Source organism: Adelges cooleyi, unplaced genomic scaffold, assembly GCF_023614345.1.
Source record: "Adelges cooleyi isolate 19-005CV unplaced genomic scaffold, UGA_ACOO_1.1 ACOO_flye_CR_arks_rails_tigmint_CR_PRNA_23, whole genome shotgun sequence".
Lineage (NCBI taxonomy): Eukaryota > Metazoa > Arthropoda > Insecta > Hemiptera > Adelgidae > Adelges > Adelges cooleyi.
In genome coordinates this window covers 9,432,057-9,450,466 of record NW_026095893.1, presented here as the reverse complement: position 1 = coordinate 9,450,466, position 18,410 = coordinate 9,432,057, and the positions used below count along the sequence as shown (strand labels likewise).

General features: G+C 37.6%; 1 protein-coding gene across 7 annotated transcripts in view; it reads left to right on the top strand.

Moving 5' to 3' along the window:
- LOC126835375 (paired box protein Pax-5-like) overlaps positions 1-18,410 on the top strand; it is a 68,047-nt gene that overhangs the window by 35,649 nt on the left and 13,988 nt on the right. For 6 of the 7 annotated variants that reach the window (XM_050567912.1, XM_050567913.1, XM_050567918.1 and 3 more), the window contains exons 4-5: positions 8,935-9,100; positions 13,404-13,601. In XM_050567912.1, the coding sequence (XP_050423869.1) occupies positions 8,935-9,100; positions 13,404-13,601 (364 nt within the window). Of the gene's footprint in view, positions 1-4,311; positions 4,662-8,934; positions 9,101-13,403; positions 13,602-18,410 lie in introns of those variants that run through there. The other variant, XM_050567914.1, reaches the window with a different exon arrangement.

Sequence of the window (18,410 nt, the reverse complement as noted above, 5' to 3'; positions counted from 1 at the left end):
CAGGTTACACTTTACCACTTGAAATCACATTGGAAACGACAAGTGAACAATGAATATTTTTACACAATTGAACAGTGGCGTGGTGCGATTGACTTTAGCTTCGCTGCGGAGATCAAAAAGTTTATTATTACTTCGCCGCCGCATAGGGGTTTCAATTGGTTGGTTCCAGAGGACTTTATAACCTGGTACCAGAGGTTGCCAGAGGTTAGCTTGTGATGCGACCAAGCGAACGGTAATTGATAAAAATCTGTTAACGAAAACAATTACTTAACTCTTGGAACTGCTGCGGCGGTCGTAGAGTTTTTAAACCGCGTCGATGGTCAACCGATAATGGTTCGTTAAAGACATTCTGGTGTGGACGAGGAGGACTGGGTATTCACAACACTCTTGGTTTTATTATGTACACATACAACACCAGAAAAAAATCGCTTTTTAACATCCTGCGCGCGGTAGCGTTTAACACAGAAATCAGCTGTGCCGCATTATTATTACCTGCAGAGCCTTTTATAATATTATTATGATCAAGTGACCCCGTATTATATCCTATAGTACACAGCGTCGGCAGCAGCCCTCGAACTGTTGTAAACGAACCTGGCGTTTAATCGATATACAGGAACGAGGACCGTCACACACATAGGTATTGTGTATTATAATATGATGTGCGTGGAAACGCGGGGAGGCGACCTCGGTGGTGGCTCGCGGTCTATAGCCGTGATAATGCCGAATTTATTAACTCAGCATTGTCGACTAACGTGAAAGGGGACGAACAACGGCTCATAACAATAATATAATGTACTATATATTTTATATTATACGCTCTCCGACTTTTGCCACTACTCTCTGGCAAACGATATTTAAAGAATCCCGTCCGCTCTTCTGTTGGCTCGCCATCCTTTTACTACCCGGCTATAATAGCCCATGTACTCCAACAATATACCAGCTACTATCGAGGGCCGATAAACGAGGTGCGCATAAAGTCCACGATGTTCGCCGACTTGTCTTGTTAATTTTTCATCCAACCGGGATAACGTTGTAGATTTTAGCGACTCAAACATTTGTTTCTTTTTCTTAAATCATTATTACTTGTCATCGCTCAATAAACCGGCCACCCAAGTGGACATTCCCGCACGCGTTTCTGAATCATTAACCCTCTTGGATACGACCGGGCGGCGGCGGTGTGTGTTAACTAGAGTTTTCACGTGTACGGTGTGCGTTTGACTATGTGTGACAATTATTATTCTTGTATACATACATAATAATATATAGTAAATGAAATAGTCACCGATGTGAGACCATACGGATCGGTTAGGTTGTAGGTTAGGCGGCGTCCAGACGTGTAAACGCGGGCGGCGGTGGCAAAAATAAAATGGTAAAAAAAAACTGATGCGTTCGCGTCACACATCGTTTAACGGGTCTTTGAAGAGACAGCAGCGCAGACGCCAAAAGTGTCGCTGAAATATTTTACAATATTAATAATAATATATAATAGAAAAAACGGAGGAAAAAATTAAAAACTTACCGGCGCGTCTGGCGAACGCCCCGATCGAAACGGCTAATAACGCGTTCTCAGTTTAAAATATTATGATAATTAAAAATTATTATGTAAAGTGTTATAAGTGTTCGGCAGGCGTGTAGGTGGTAAGCATATTTGCAGTCTGCAGATATGGTTTTTCTCAACCGCCATTATAAATATAGTATATTTTGTCGATTGAGTTAAATTAAAAGCTATAACATTATTTTACAGTCCTAATACAAATGAATGCGTTTAAAAATATGTAAACTCTTTTGAAACATTAGAAATAGCCGTACTTTAAGAAGATTTGTTTTACATTAGCCTTTTTCGTTTCAGTTTATACTGTTGTAAAAATATTAATTAAACACTTACGTTTTTCATAAAGTGTATCAACTAAAATTTCTTGATGGTGAGATAATTTTGTTTTTCTCGACTAAAACAGTTCAATCTCATTTTTTCTAATTTTAGACCTAATTGATTATGTCTGCCAACCGAATAACTGACTGGAGACAAGGCCGGTGTATGGAGCAGGCAACATAGGTATATTGCCTAGGGTTGCATTATACAAGGGGGCGATTTTGTTTTAAATTAATAATCGAAAAGGTGGCAAAATTAGAGTTTGCCTTAGTCGATTATTGTCTAGCGCCGGTCCTGCCTGGAGAATTCGATACAACGCAAATTTAAGCTTACAGAATCCATTATTAATACTCATCGTGGCTTTTCTGTAAAAGTAAAAAGAGTTGCCGCGGGTTTCGCGGCGTTGTGTGGCCTATGGTTTTATATTTTATTAAAAAGGAATAGAGAAAAAAAAAACATTTGGCCGACTACCGCGGATTATACATTTATATACGTCATACGAGGCGTACGACATAATAATGTATGGAAACGAGCGTGTTCACGGCAAACCTCAATAAAAACCGAAAAGCACACGCTCGTGGCTTTTACTTTTGTAAAACGTTATTTTCCCGATAGGCATTCCCCGAAGGAACCATTAAAGCGGGACGACAAGGGGGTGTGAGCAGCAGCAGTACAAGGCAAACGTTTTGTAAAGCTTTCGCGGCGCAGTTTAATAACACAAAAAGCTCCGTGTGTCGGCTTTTTCGACTTTCGGCGCTTATTAAAATATTTACACCCCGCCATGTGTATGTGTGTGTGTGCAACGGATATGAAATGGGAGGCGAAAAAAAAAAATAAAAGCGTACGCAAAACGTTTTCGGGTTTCCGGTCCGCCCATTGGCCAATAGCAAAGGGTCTTTACCCCGAGCGGCACATGCGTCATCCGCCACCACCGCCTCGTATTGTAGGCATACCCCTTACCCCCGACAGTAAGAGACTCCCGGACTATGTGGGCTTGGTAGGCGCACTTTTGACGTGAGAAGATTTCCGGAAAAATCACAGTGGTCCGGGACAGATGATGCAAGTTGAATATCAAAAAACGCTCGCGGCTGACACGCTAAGAGTCCAACGAACTCTGAAAGCTAATGGCATAGCATTATAATATATGACGAGACATGACAACATCTCGTCTGACTTAAACAGCTAAAACTAAACTAGAATAACTAAATATTAATTTAACATCAATAGCAAATTCGATTCGACAGTACCGTGACTGCAGTGGTGCATTTACAGTGGATTCAAAGTTTTTTTTTTTTATAAATTTATTACTAATAATTTTACTTATTAAATAGAAACATATTCTAGAATTTTCGGACGAAATGACATGAAAACAAAAGAAAAACGAACATTTCATTATAATATTAAGTAAATTATATTTTTAATAAATACATGTATAGAAATATAAATTTAAATAAAACTTTTTTTTCTGACAAAACTCTTTGTTTTTGTGTACAAACTTAAAAACGTTATTATTCATATCACCCACATAAGAAAATTCTATAGGTTTTATGTAATGTTATTGTACATTATATAAAAAAAATATATCATACATTTTAATGAATAATATCTAGTATCTGCAACTATAACAGTTTTCTGCGATAATTATGAGCATATTAAAAGTTACAGTTACCCTTAAAAATATCAGTAACTCTAGGGACCGAAAATTTCGATTTGGTATCCACGTTTGATGAGACATTTTTTTTAATCAGTAGAGTACAAAACATTTTGAGTATAGAGTATATATAGTCTTTTTGTTCGTAATCAGTTCCGTGCTTTATTATTAAAAAAAAAAATACGCGTATAAGTTACGTTTGTGTGTATACAACTTCTGCTAGTGGCCTGTGGGATAATAATGTTATAATATTAAAATAACATGCTTGTGATTACATAAAAATGGAATTGTGGGGCACGGTATGTCAATTTTCGGTTTCCGACCGGGAAAACATTAAGAGAGGGGAATCAAGGCGAATTTAACGCTATTTTCGGACGACCCAGACCGTTCGAGGGGAAGTGGATTAAAATAATATGTATTATGTACTCGCGTTAAAATAGAGGGTAGTTTTTTTTTTTTTTGTGTTTTACGAAAATGGAGCAAAAAACAGAAGAGGATGATAAAAACAAATCAGGCACTACTACACTCTAGCCGCTTCTGGCGGAATGCAGGGAGGAGGGGAGCCGGTCACGTATAGGGTGACAGGACGAAGCGACGGCGGCGGGTGTCCCCACCGAAATCCCTTTGTCCCGCCCATCGAACCCGAAAGCGTCGCGCGTTCTGACCGGCGGCGGCGGCGGCAGCACATAAACGACATAAGCCACCCCGGCGGCTGATAGGTACACATATTGTTGTGTGGTGCACATCGTGCGAGCCGCGACGCTATCCCGACGTGCAATCGCACACCCGACGCGACCACCGATCGCACGTACCGCGCGCACACACACCGTTGTCCGCGCCGCCGACAATACGTATATTACAGGGCCGCACGCGGGTTCGCAAAAGACATTAGCGGTGTCCGTCAACAACACAGTTACTGCCGGCGGTGTCCGTTTGGTTTTTCTTCGCGCGTGTTATGCACCACGTCCGCCGTGTCCGGCATGGTGCTCGGCGGCGATTCCGTTGTCGGTGAACTCGGCGCGGCCTCCAGACTGGACCCGTCCGCAAATATCGGAGGACTGTTCACGGCCCTCAGGCCCGCCATGGATCTGTCCACGGCCGCTTATCGGTACAACCAGAACATGATGGAATACTATACCTGTGAGTTTGTCAGCCTCTGTCGGGTTCGGCGAGAAACGATTTTTTCGTTTTTGTTTTATCTTTTCTTATTTTTGAAATTTCTATTCGCTCAGCGGCCAACGACCGCGAATCGTGGTGGAGTTTCCAACGAGAGTAAGGCCGAAAGATTCTGGTGAAAATATCAGGATTAGGCAAAATTGTAATTAACGCGACGCCGGCACCCAAGTCTAATTATTCGTTTACTCAACCGCATCAGAACGCCTTGCCTCTGCTTCCGCCGCCGTCTTACCGTCACGCCGATTGTGCAACTTAATCGATTCTCGTTTATAAACACATACACACACGTTTTTAGTTTGTTTTCATCGCAAGTGATTAGCGCCGCCGATTTTTTTATACACGCGACAAACGATCGGCGTGTTGCACAATTGCGGCGGTCGCGTTTAGTTTTATTTACATTACACCGCCCAAAGCTAATTAGGAAAACATACACTGCGGTGTTTGATTGGCACATTATAACCTACCCCTGGTCTGGTACATAATATTGTTATATTAATTTTTTTATACCTAAAATATTGCGGCGATACGCAACTTTCGTCTTTTCAACAAAACTGACATTCAATAATTATCGACATCAAAATATTAAGCAAGCTCGAATCTCTAAAAGCTTAGCTCTTATACCATACTATACATTTACTATTGATAAGTAGACCCTGAGCATCTTTCTAAATCCAAATCTAATATTAAGTTAAACGTTTGATACAATACCAATATTACGACGTGTTTTTAACGTTAACTTGAAATATACTCAACGGTAAATTCGACAGTGATAACGGGCACGACCCTGGTTGAGCAACGCGATCCAAAGTGCTATGTAAATGAATTTTCCACGATAGAGCTTATTAGTACGGTGTGAAATGTAATTTATAATACGTTAATGTAATACCTCAGGTAGTTGAAATCATTATTTATCCGGTCTATAATATGATAAATATTTCACAAGATTCGTTTGTATCAAACATTGAATGTAGTTATATTATAAAATATAGTTAAAAATATAACTAGATGAACTTTTGTTCACAAAAAACTGTAGATTTATAACTGTTGTAATTGTAGGTACATGAAACTAGAACCAATTTGCACGTCCGATTAATTTCACTTTCTACGCTGTAACTTTTGTCAAACAAACTTTAAAATTTGTATTTTCCATCTAAACACAATTAAACATTTCTAGGGAAATAGGGCTTATGATATTTCGTTGGTTAATCAATGTATGTTGACTATTTTTGAAATAGCTGTAATGCCGTAATTTTAATATAAAAAATGTGGTTAATATTTTTGGTGTTTTTCTCGATTTTGTATTATTTTAACTTTCGGCCCAAATTGAGTACTTTTCAGATACGATTTCTGATCTGTAAGCTTGTCGCATGAATACATTGGTGCAGCGGTTTAGGAGATATCGTGGATCCAGACACAAAAATAAAAACACATAATTTCAAAAACAATCCTTCTCAGCTCCTCGTCGAAGCTGAAATTATAAACCAAAAAATCGTATCAAATCAAAATAATTGTTTACCTTCTTCTCCCTTTTTAACTCATTATCGTCATCGTATAGCTTAACAGACCTGCAGGTCCATTGCTGTAGAATTTACTTTTGGGACGGATCGCCGCGGCTTCTTTACACCAGACTAGGTTTTCCGTCCAGCAAACAGAACCGTCATATCCAGTGTCGAACCGGTGACAGTGAGCACTGACTCGTCCTAATCTTTTTACAAACTACTCACCAAATAATAAAAAAAAAATATTATATATTCTTTTATTTTTAATTTTGTTATTGTGTAAGTATAAACAATTGACCCCAATTTTCGTTCTCAAGACCATGCATATTTATCGAGACCTGTATAAAAACATCCCCTCATTGTTTGTGTAAATTATCTTTTTATCGACTAATGTTTAGTACTATGAGCATCCAACCAACGCACATACGTGTGGACTAATGTTATAGACGCGTGCAGGCCCTTCAGTCGATATTCTATATTCTATGGGGAAGATTCATTAGAAGAGTAACAAGGGCGTGTGCAGTGTTTGGTCCCCGAGGGCCAAACACTTTTGACGGCAACATAGTTGGGTTTTCCGTTTTATCACTGATTGTTTTTGCAGCGCTGTCGATACCACATCAACAGAATGACGAGCCCTGCTTAAAGTCAACGGCGCTTCATTTTTATAGGCTAACCGCAGTTTGATTTTATTATACCTCGACAATATATATTATATATTTTTTTTAAAGACTACATATAGGTAGTAGAAGTATACTTATGTGTAAGTGTATCAACAACTAACTAACACAGCGATTATCTCGAATATAATTTATATAAAAAACCATAGTATATGAAAAAAAATGATAATTATCCATTATTCCTTTCATAAAACATATTTATAATTTAGAAAACGAATTAACCTTAACTTATACCTGTTGGTCACTAAATACCTAACGAGACGACCCACAAGTAGCTATTTTTCACAATACATTTTATTCATTATTCACTGTAAAACTATTAATGATATTATTATTTCGTAATAAATGTCAAGTAAAATATTGCTCGTACGATTAAATAAGTAATGATATAATAGAATTGCATATTATATTTATATGTGTTATCAAACATGTCCAATATCTAATTAATGTATGTAATACTGTAATATGTGTATGTATACATGTTTGTTGAACTCGTGTATTGTTTACTTGATTCAGTATAATATGTTTACAAAATGGCCATCGGTTACCAAATAGGTGTGTATGCAAGGGAAACGGTATAAATAATTAGTCGACGGGGTTTATATTGTTTTCTAGTTGTCGGGTCGAGAGCCAATATGTCGACGCCCAACGGCGTGGCGATGACTAACTCTTAATAGCCGCCGCCCTCCTCTTAACCCCTCAAACCACTTCAGAAACGGTAATCTGCTTAATTCGGCGGACAACCCCTGCGCGGCCCCGGCAAACAAGATTATCTCGTTAAACCATCATTCTCTATCTGTGTTCTCTATCACTATACACATAGTGTATTTGAGCGGGTTGTTTGTTGGTATAATAAACGCCCACCACAACGGGACACGCGTCGAGAGGTTTTAAACCACCGGTGTTTATATATAATGTATATTCAATGAACATTGTTTTGCTGGTTGTTATCTGCAACCGGACACAACACTGACCGCCCAACACCTTTTATTCGCACCGATTCGTTTTGTTCTATTGTGAGACGTCCAATCATCATATAGTAACAATAAAAGGCCAGACCAGATGCCCATTTAAAATCTCACCACTGGACAGATGTTCTAATTAAAAAAAAAACGTATCAAAAATCTGTATCGGTACAAATTCGTTAAAGAAATACAAATGCCAATTTTGTCCTAATTTTCAATATGTCAATATTATCAATAATCACAAATCATTAGTGGCATAACATTGCTAGTTGTCAGGTGTGGTGAGTATTCTATTTACTGACTTGTAAACTAAGGAGATAATCGCGTAGGTACGCTATAAACTGTATGGTTTGTTATTTGTAAAATTAAAATTTATTCGTGAAAAAATCAAATATTCTATTGAAATGAAGTAATTCATGCCTTACTTTGTTTGAATAAAAACAATGTATTTTCGTTCTATCCAAATTATTTATTATCTAATCTAATTTTTTCTGTTATTGTAGTTCAATACAACGTCGATATAAACAATTCTAAAACATTATGCTACAAAACTTATAAAATATCATATTCTAATAATATAGGTCTAAAAACACACGTTTTAATGATTCAATTATATGTACATATCGGAATAGACGAGCGTGATTTGTAAGCGTACTCACATTAAGTTTATACAATAGGTGTAAATATGCCTATATTTAAGGATGTGTATTTTTTTTTTTGTAGATAAAAACAGGACAAATTACGTGACTGTGGGCTGTTCTACAATAATATTGTTGCAGTTGTGTAATTATTGTTCGGTATCGGATGTTGTTCGATGGTTTCATTTTTTTTTTTAAGTTTTGCGGTGTGTGCATATATATTATAACGTGTATTGTACGTTATTGTAGTATAATAATAATGAACGAAATAAAAAAACCAAAAAATACTTTTAAGGAACCAACTACCAATCTGTACACCTAATAATAATAATTATAATAAGCCATCCGCCATAGCCAACAATAGTATAATAACAACAACAACAGTTATTGTCACTATCGTAGTTACTATATGCTGATATTAATATTAACGAATGTTTTTTCTCTCGTTTTTTCAATAGGCCACGGTGGTGTGAATCAACTGGGAGGAGTGTTCGTCAACGGCCGACCGTTACCAGACCTAGTCAGGCAGAGGATAGTGGAGTTGGCACATAACGGTACTAGACCCTGTGACATATCCAGACAACTAAGAGTGTCGCACGGGTGCGTGTCTAAAATTTTATCCAGGTAAGAATCATTTACAGTATAATTATACAATTTTCTTTTGTAACATAGACACGAGTAACAATCAATAGAATTGAACGTGTAGTCCTACAAGTCATAGCCATAAAAAAATACAGGAAAAACAATTGAGGTGGTTAGAGATTTTGGAAATATTATTTATGAAATTGTTAGTCACTACTCATTACTCGATTCTATGTATAACCTAAAGGAACAAATGTTTTTTTCCAATTCTTTATTGATGGTTGATAAGTGATAATCCGTCTTCAGTACCCAATCAAAGCTCTTCACATGGTATCAGAGAATTAATCTATTTATTTACAACTACTGCGGATAAGTTCGATTCTGTTGGTACAAATATAAAAATAAGCTAGTGAAGCGTCTCTATTCGGTATCTGAATTTCAGTTGCATGTAATTGTTAATGTAAATAAATACTTTTTAAAAATAAACAGCCGACGTTTTACTATACTAAGGACGATGTTTTTTTAGCGTTGTTCCTTTCAATATGAAACAATTATTCTAGAATACCGGAACCAAGATAATGGATCTGCTCTTTTAAGCCTCGACCGCAACCGATGTCCACGGACTTTCCCCCGCTTCCGGTTCTCTCTGCAACAATATCGTCCCTGTATATTATATATTACACATTTTTTTTTTTACAAACATACCCTAATAAAATAGAGAAGGTCGTAAAAACCATGTCGCCGCTATTAATTTTTATGTTACTCTCCTCCGGTTCATTCGGTTGGTCTCCCTCTCACGGCCGTACGCTCTTCTTGCGAATCTTTATGCCCATTTATTTATTTTATTATTTTGTTTTTTTTTGTTCGCGGAAACGGGTTACGCGTGCTGGTGTATTACATGCATTATGCATTAAGGCACAGTGGACCCGCTGCCGTTTCCCCCCAAAAAAATGTATATTAAGTACTTTAACTTCATATAGCTACTTATATATCACACATGTACACACATTAAAGTTCAACGCGAATGAATCGTGATTCGATTTTGAAAAACACTTATTTATATGATAATGTTTTGCTGTTTAACTGTATTATTAATAGTACACAGTTTACACGTTCAGTTAGTAGCTAACCTAACCATCGTTATAAAAAAAGATTTTGTTTTTCTAACAAAATGTGTTATTTTCCCAATAAAAATAAAAAATTCACACTACTAGATAATTAACATCAAGAAGACGCTCTCCGCCCATTTTTATGGAGTAAAGTATAGGCATTTTTTTATAAATCAGGCTATACTGTGATGTGTAATTATTAGTTCAGTGGGACCCTATTTTTTTTTCTAGTAGTTAAATTATTTTTCGGACTATCACAGCATCCTTGACAGCGATTACAACATTTTTTTTCGTTTAAACACATTCTCAATTATTGACTAAATAATAATCGTAGACAAATTTTTTTAAAGTAATGAGAACTTTATCTGGGTTTTCTCTAGCTTTTTTTATATAATTGATCAAACATTCACTTTTTATCATTTTTTACTTATTTAAGTGCTTATATATATAAAGTAAAATTTAAGTTTTCTAAAAAAAAACGACGAGAGAACGCAGCTTTTCTCTTTTTATCGATATCAACATTTTTTTTTTGACCTACACGTTTTTACGGTTATATTTAAAGGGTACGACGTCCTTTTAATAAGTAATAACAATTTTTGTACATCGCTTAAAATATTCGATAAGCGCCCACCTATCAAAATTATTATTGGCCTTAAAGAGTGGCTGGTAATTAAATAATCATTGCTGTATATTAACCTGGTACTCGATGCTTAATTTAAATTGCAATATCATAGGATTGAATTCCCAATGTTCCCTACCATTTTCTACCGTTCTTTTATAATATAATGCAAAACAAAAAACAAAAGTGGTTTCTTTCTTTTTAAATGAACTGTCATTGCATATCCGTATCTCATTCGATTCGTTTCCTTCTTCTCCGGTTCTCCATCTCCCCGCCCTCATACTGCTGACACCGCACCCTTCCTTCGATTTCCTCCCAGTGAGTTTTAATAACATTAACCGCGAGCGTATTATCCGTGCGGCTTCTGGGAAATGTCACTGGGTGTGCGCGTGCCGGGTCTAAGTGCAAAATTGAGTTAGCCTCGCGTGTATACCACCACCGCAGTATACATTTTCTATCTGTTATGGTGTATAGCTGTTGCCACCGCCGGTCGAACCCGGTTTTGGAATTATTAGGGTTGACAACGGCGCGAGCAAAAAAAAAAAAACATCCGTGAAAAATTGTTATTCTCCATTGAACAATAGGTCTCGATTATGATTTCTCTTGCCCAGAAAAAGGTTACACACACATCGTCGGGGACTGTGTCTAATGTTGATAAATTCATAACCATTTTCTACTATGGATGAAACAGTTCTCGCGCATCAAAAAACAAAACAAAAAAATATCAATGACACGCGCAATGATTTTGAAATACATTATTATATTAGCAAACTTATATAGAATATATTAAAATTAAAAATGCGTAGCGCCGTTCTTGACGTTCGCCAAATTTGCATCACTATAGTATACTATAATCAGTGTTTAACTTGTATGAGGAGGGGGAGGGGGTATCTAGAAATCGTGAAAACAGCTAAATGTATTATATTATATCGTCTATACTTACACGTAGTAGATATCTAATTCAAATCAACTATTTTTTTCTGTCATTATAGTCTGTGGTTTAAAAATAAGTACCTATACGGGTATCGTCATTTGCGTGTTTCGCCTTACAATAAAATAAAGTTACAGTAAAGGTACACAAAATCATCTGAAAATGATATAGTTAATGCACGGACTACTTTAAATACCACACGTTTCCCCATCAGTCAAGGCCTGGCAGGGGCCTATCACGTTAAACTGCTGTTGCCTTTTTTGTGATTCGTAATAATATTATTTTAATAGCTTGCGTGTGTTCTCCTGGACTTGGCTCAGGTGTAGACATTGATAAACTGACATTCACTCTAAATATAACCCGTTGCCAACATTGGACTATAAATGCGCGCTCGGATTTCGGGTTTTCGAGTGTGGAAAAAAATAACACGCTTGATGTGCATACACAAAGTTCCAATTTAACGATTCGTTTGTTCCAATTAATTTGGTCGGTATAAACTTTATGGCTTGAAAGTACGGGGGCGCGATGATATTATGTCAACGAAACGAGCCGTTCGTCGGTAGATACTCGCTAATTGACTAGCTTGATTATATCTTTGAGCAAGGACACTCATTTGAAACAGAGCAGCGACAACGGAATCATTTCATTTACAATAATAGAACACCCAATGTTTCTCTTCACATTTATTTCACCATACTTCTACTAATTATTTGCGCATATTTTATGTGTTCGGACGATACAGATACATTTTCCACAAGGTGACTTATATTACTTTACATGTTTTTGACACACGAGATCCTATATTCGACAGTAGTTACAATTGGCGTAAATGGGAGCTTGATTTTCTCCAGTTTAACCATTGGCTCTTCGTATGCTATCCTACTGCTTCATAAACGGGCGATACTGTAGACTTTAGACTATAGGTCATACGGCGAAAACTCTAATGCGATATTACATACATCTACATTACACTACACACACAAGAGCTCCGCCGAACCCCTAGACACGTCCGGCGCTCATGCTAATACTTTTTGGGCGTCGCATTTAAAACCGTCCGGAAACAATGGCTGGACCTACATGAATAGACTAAAATCTGCATTTTCTATAATACGAAAAACGCGCAGAAAGCAACGACAAAAAAATTATACCTATACATTATACAATCTTCGTACACACACGTACATACAATGTGATGTTAAATAAATAATGCCAAGCGTAGTGTATTATGATAATAATATTGTTGCTCCGTGATAATAAATAATCGCGAGCTCCTTTGTTTTGGACGGGATATCGTGTCCCGGAAGTAGGACATCTTCATATGCATATAATGACCAACGGTCATTTTTCGCGCAAGTCCCCGGTGACGGCCGCGGCCATTGGGACACAAGGCCCTTTCATATGGTAAAAAGGCTATTGTGTTCGCGTTGCGCTTTACAGACTTATATTATATAATATACTGTAAGGTGTGTGCTTTTTCTATAGGAAAAAAAATGAATTTATACATGTACATAGGTACTATATATATATATATATATATATTAATATATTACATCGTTTTTAACACACGATAATAAAATCAAAATATTACAATAATAACAGCATCCAGTATTGCGTTACGCTATGACTTGTGCTAACCGCCAACTACATTATAATACAGTATATGATATTATTATTTTCGCTTTGCAGGTACTACGAGACTGGTAGCTTTAAAGCCGGCGTTATCGGAGGCAGCAAGCCCAAAGTGGCAACCGCACCCGTCGTAGACTCCATAGCAAATTACAAACGAGAAAATCCGACCATGTTCGCTTGGGAAATCCGCGATAGACTATTGGCGGAAGGCGTTTGCACTCAGGACAACGTGCCCAGCGTGTCATCGATCAACAGGTAAGAACAAATGTATTATTATACGCAAATCGGTTTAATTAGTGTATCAAAGCAATTGTTGCGATATCTCTTCTAAGCTATCATACGTTTGACTACATCGAAAAACAGAAGCAAAAAAAAATACAATTAAAGTTGATATTAATGCACTTCAGTACTTGTAGCGTTTTAGTGTCTAACAAACAAATTTAGTGTCGCTCTATATACATATCTATGCCCATTATACTGAAATACGTTTATTAGAGATTTAATAAATCAATTTAGATTTATTGGTTCTTTAAAGCTTAAACAACATTTAGCTGGTTCGATTGATAATAAGGCATTCAAATTATATTAATGTACCCGTTACTAAATGGGTTACAATATATTACCAGATAAGAACTAGGCGTTAAAACCAGAAGACACGTTTGTGCGTCGAACTGTTTATATATTATTAAAAATATTGACCGGTATAAGGGTGTTTTTTTATAATGCGGTCCTGATTTGTTTGAAGGTGGTCTTATTGGCTGAGTAAATGTCTTCAAACGTATCCACTAAACGCTTGTACATGCACTATTATAACATGTACGATATATTATTCAAAACAACCGCCCATATGTTAACACGATGATGTGTTATTAAACAACGTGTTTTCTATTATGATAAAGACCACTCGCGAGTATAGAGTAACTTGATCATGAGGGGCTGTAGGAGATTACACGATTAGGCGATGATGATGATAGTGAGCAATAACAATAAAAAGGGTGTAAACACCCAGCGATCGGTCGAGTGGACGAGAGGGGGTGGTGGCAAGGTCTGTGTTTTTATTAATCGTCGAATGGCAGTGAAAGAGCAACTGCGCCCATGGGATTAACCGGGGGCGCTATATTAAAACACCCCGGTCGTTTTCTAGATTGCAAACTGAATGTAAGTTGTATCGTGGATTTCAAGAGCTTTTTGGCTTTTGATGATCATTGTCGTCACGGGTTTGCGATTTAGTATCGCAGAGGTATGTTTGATATCCGCTAGAAGCGATTTGTAACGGCGTGGCTTGTGTATGGGTGCGTGCTGCAGACAAATCAAACACGGGTCTGAAAATTCGTCATGGAACCAAGAGAGTGAGAGGAAGAGAGAAAGAGAGAAAAACATAGAAAGAGGGAGAAGAAAAACGCACGCAGTATTGCGCAATCGTTTGTGCTGTGATTGGGAAATGCCGGTAGATTCGAGAAATATACTGATGCACTTTTTGCGTTAATGCGATTGATAAAATTAATCGGTTTAAATCCTTTCCTTTTTTTTCCAAGATAAACAATCAAACACATTATGACGAGTACACGTCTTACGAACGAATATCACACGATTAACGCTTATTTTAATTAATTTTTTTTTTTTTTTATAAACGAGTGTGGGAGAGCCTAAAAAGTTACACGAAAAAAAATACATAGGAGGACCGACTAAAATTATGGTTAATATAAGAACACAATAAATGTATAGTCGGAATAACTAAAAAAATTGTTGGGCCAGCTGAATGTTTAGTTAAAGAAACTATACTATAGTTAAGAAAACTAAACGATTAATTGGCCTAACTATTCCAACTATACATTTGTTGTGTCCCTATGTTAACCATAATTTCAGTTGGTCTAGACTCTAGCTGTGTATTTATTTCCATATATTCAAAAATAACTACTATTTAGTGTTATTCGTAAAGATTTGAATTCATGTGCTATACCTTGTATCTATATGGTAAGACGATTTCTTAGTATAAAAACAGCGGCCGAAAATCTGGGCAATTGGAAGGCCTGTCGTATTTTCGGGAAGCAGTTCCGACCCCATAACAATAATAATAATAATCATGTTTAAAATATTCATCGTTTAAAATCTGTTGACGTGGACAGTACCCTTAGGCTTTGAAAATAACTACTACTAACAACATGCATTACAACGTTTAAGCTTCACTGACCTCGCATTGTTATCGATCGTCGTTGCGCCGGGCTGTTAATCATCGGCATGGATGGCGACCGGTACGGTAGAAACTCAATAGCAGTATTGCACATCTGTTGTGCTGTGAAAATCATCGGTTCGTGTTATTATTATTAATATCATTATCTTCATAAAGTCGGAAACGCGCAACCTGTTGTTCACACCCTCGCCCCCTCAACGCTCTTGAGCGTAAGCGTGGCCATTTATCATTTCCGTGCGATTGAGTATGAAGAGAAAAAAAGGCTAATCCGAAAAGGATAGCACTCGGTGCGCTCGCGCGCGCGCTAGATGACTCAATGACCTGCTACTCTCCTATATAGCCGTCATGTAGGTACTATATAATAACACAATACATTACTTACAGACGGTCGGTTGAGTCTCGATCCCCAGCAGCTATACCAGTTTCCAACACATTAAGCACCGCGCCGTCCGAAAATCACATTTCACAGTGGCGGGTCACGAGTGAAATGTGACATTCGAAAATAGCGGAAAACATTCAAAGTCAAAACACCAGTCCCTTTGAGTACCGCATGTGCAACTAAATATTTTACAATTATTAGTCGATCGCCGTCACTAGTAAACAGGTTCGACCTAATGTCACCACACGAGATTTTATCTCCGGCAATAAGCGCCGTGGGCGCAAAAGAGTATCTGAATTCAGAGCGCATCTATATAGTCATGACGGTGAGCGCAATATAATGTGTATATATACATATAATATATTATTATATACTTACACTGGGGGGTTTTACGGTAACGAAAAAGGAAAAGGCGACCGGCGAGCTGAGACGTGCGCTGCTGGATTCTTCGAGATATCGATCTCACCCTTCTTTTTTCCCCCCAAAAAAACCCTTGGCCGTCCTCCCCTATCGTCCACGGCTAACTAAGTCACTTTCTCGGCTATAACCCCCTTCCGAATCCCCGTCACCATAACCACCGCCACGCGCACATACATACACACATGGCCTGTGCTCGTTCAAACCGGAAAGCCGTGGAAAATGTTATCGGGAGGCGCCACAGAATGTTCATTACTAACTTCACAGTTAGTGTTCATTACTCGTATTCAGTGTTGTTCAACGTACCTACGACAACAGCTAAAGCCGAGTAGTTACACATTTCTCTTTTAGTCTTATGATATAAAATAGACGAATTCATTTAAAAAATGAACCGTCAAAATCATCCCAAGTGATCAACCAGAGCGACGAGTGTGTAAGCCCGGCATAAGTGAAACCGTCGTCAATGGCCTGTGATCGTTATCTACCCTAAAAAAAAAATAAACCCGTTGATGGTTTATTAAATACGACAAATCTTCGTCCGGGGGTAGATGGTATCTGTGACGCGCACATGTCGTCGCCTTTATCGCGGGTTTTGATGGTTATTGTTATTATCATACGATGGCGATGATGATGATCTATGATCTCACTGCAGAGCCGCTATGTCGAAAATGCTATTATCTTGTACGTTAGTTGATGCGCTCATGATTTTTGTTCGATTTGTTTTTTTACTATTTTACTTTCGGCGCGCGATGACTAACCGCTGTGCCCCGCTCGTTAGCAGCGTGGTGGGGAGAAGGAGGAGGACAGAGTAGCACACGCTCAAGCACAATGGCGTTCTTCAAACCCATTGCCCTCCCCTCTTCAACAAGACACTAGTTGTCCACACGGAAAACCGCAGATTTGCCACGGTAAACTGAACCCGTGTCATGCTAAACACTTTAACAACACTGTAACCGCTCAAACGTCATACCACAAAATGTGTCCTACGTCGTGTCGCAATAATATGGCTGAACGGATATAAGTATACACATATACACACTATAAATGCATGTTGTTGTCAGGTTGGAGAACGCTTTCGTTTAATAATCGGTACACGACTAGAAGAGCCGATTCGCAAATAAAAATGTTTTATGTTCAGATGCGAATACCAAACCCGTAATACAGATTAACGTACGATAGGTTAAAAATGATAGGGCGAAGGAAACAGAAAAAAAAGGAGAGTTTTATAATAGGTAATAAAAAGTAATCAGAGAACTTCGTCCATAGGAAAGGATAACGATAAGCCTGCATGGGCTGCTTAAGCTGTTTCCGAATAATAATCGGTATTTATCATGTTTTTTTTTGTAGAATTAGGTATCACATAAACAATTATTTTTGTTCTACTACACAAATACTGCATTGGTTTTTTCCATACTGAATAAATACACGATTACCCATTAGCCACACACATTTTTCTATTTAATTTGGAATGCAGTGGAGTGTTTCGAACCTTATTTTCATGCCATATATAGGCACTAAGATACGTATAATTGTACAATGATACATTATTGGTTATAACTTATAATATAAATGATTATGACCTTCGTCCCTAAACACCTAATGAAAAATTTAGTAAAGTTAATGAATTGTTTTTAGAAAATTTCACCGTAAAATACTAACATAAATATGTGAAACCCAATTGGCACTAACAAAGAAAATGTTACACTTAATAGATCGTCCTATAGTATCCATTGTATTGTAAGTAGGTATTATGTATGTTGCATTCAATAAAGTGAATAAACCGTATATACAGACAAATGACAATAAAACGCGCTCAACCAATTACAAGTTTGTCGCAAAACAAGTGGATCGAATTATTGGAGAATCGCGCAAGGAGGAATACAATTGGGGGGGGAGGGGGGCATGGTACTATATTACACAATAAATGGCATTTTCCGTGCCACGAGGTAGACGAGGACCACGTAGTACAAGCGTGTGGTGCAATACGGTTGAACTGTCTCTGGTGGCCTATAGTAGTAGTAGAAGTAGTAGTATAAGCGGTGGCGGAGTAACGATGAGGGGTCGACGTTCACCCCTT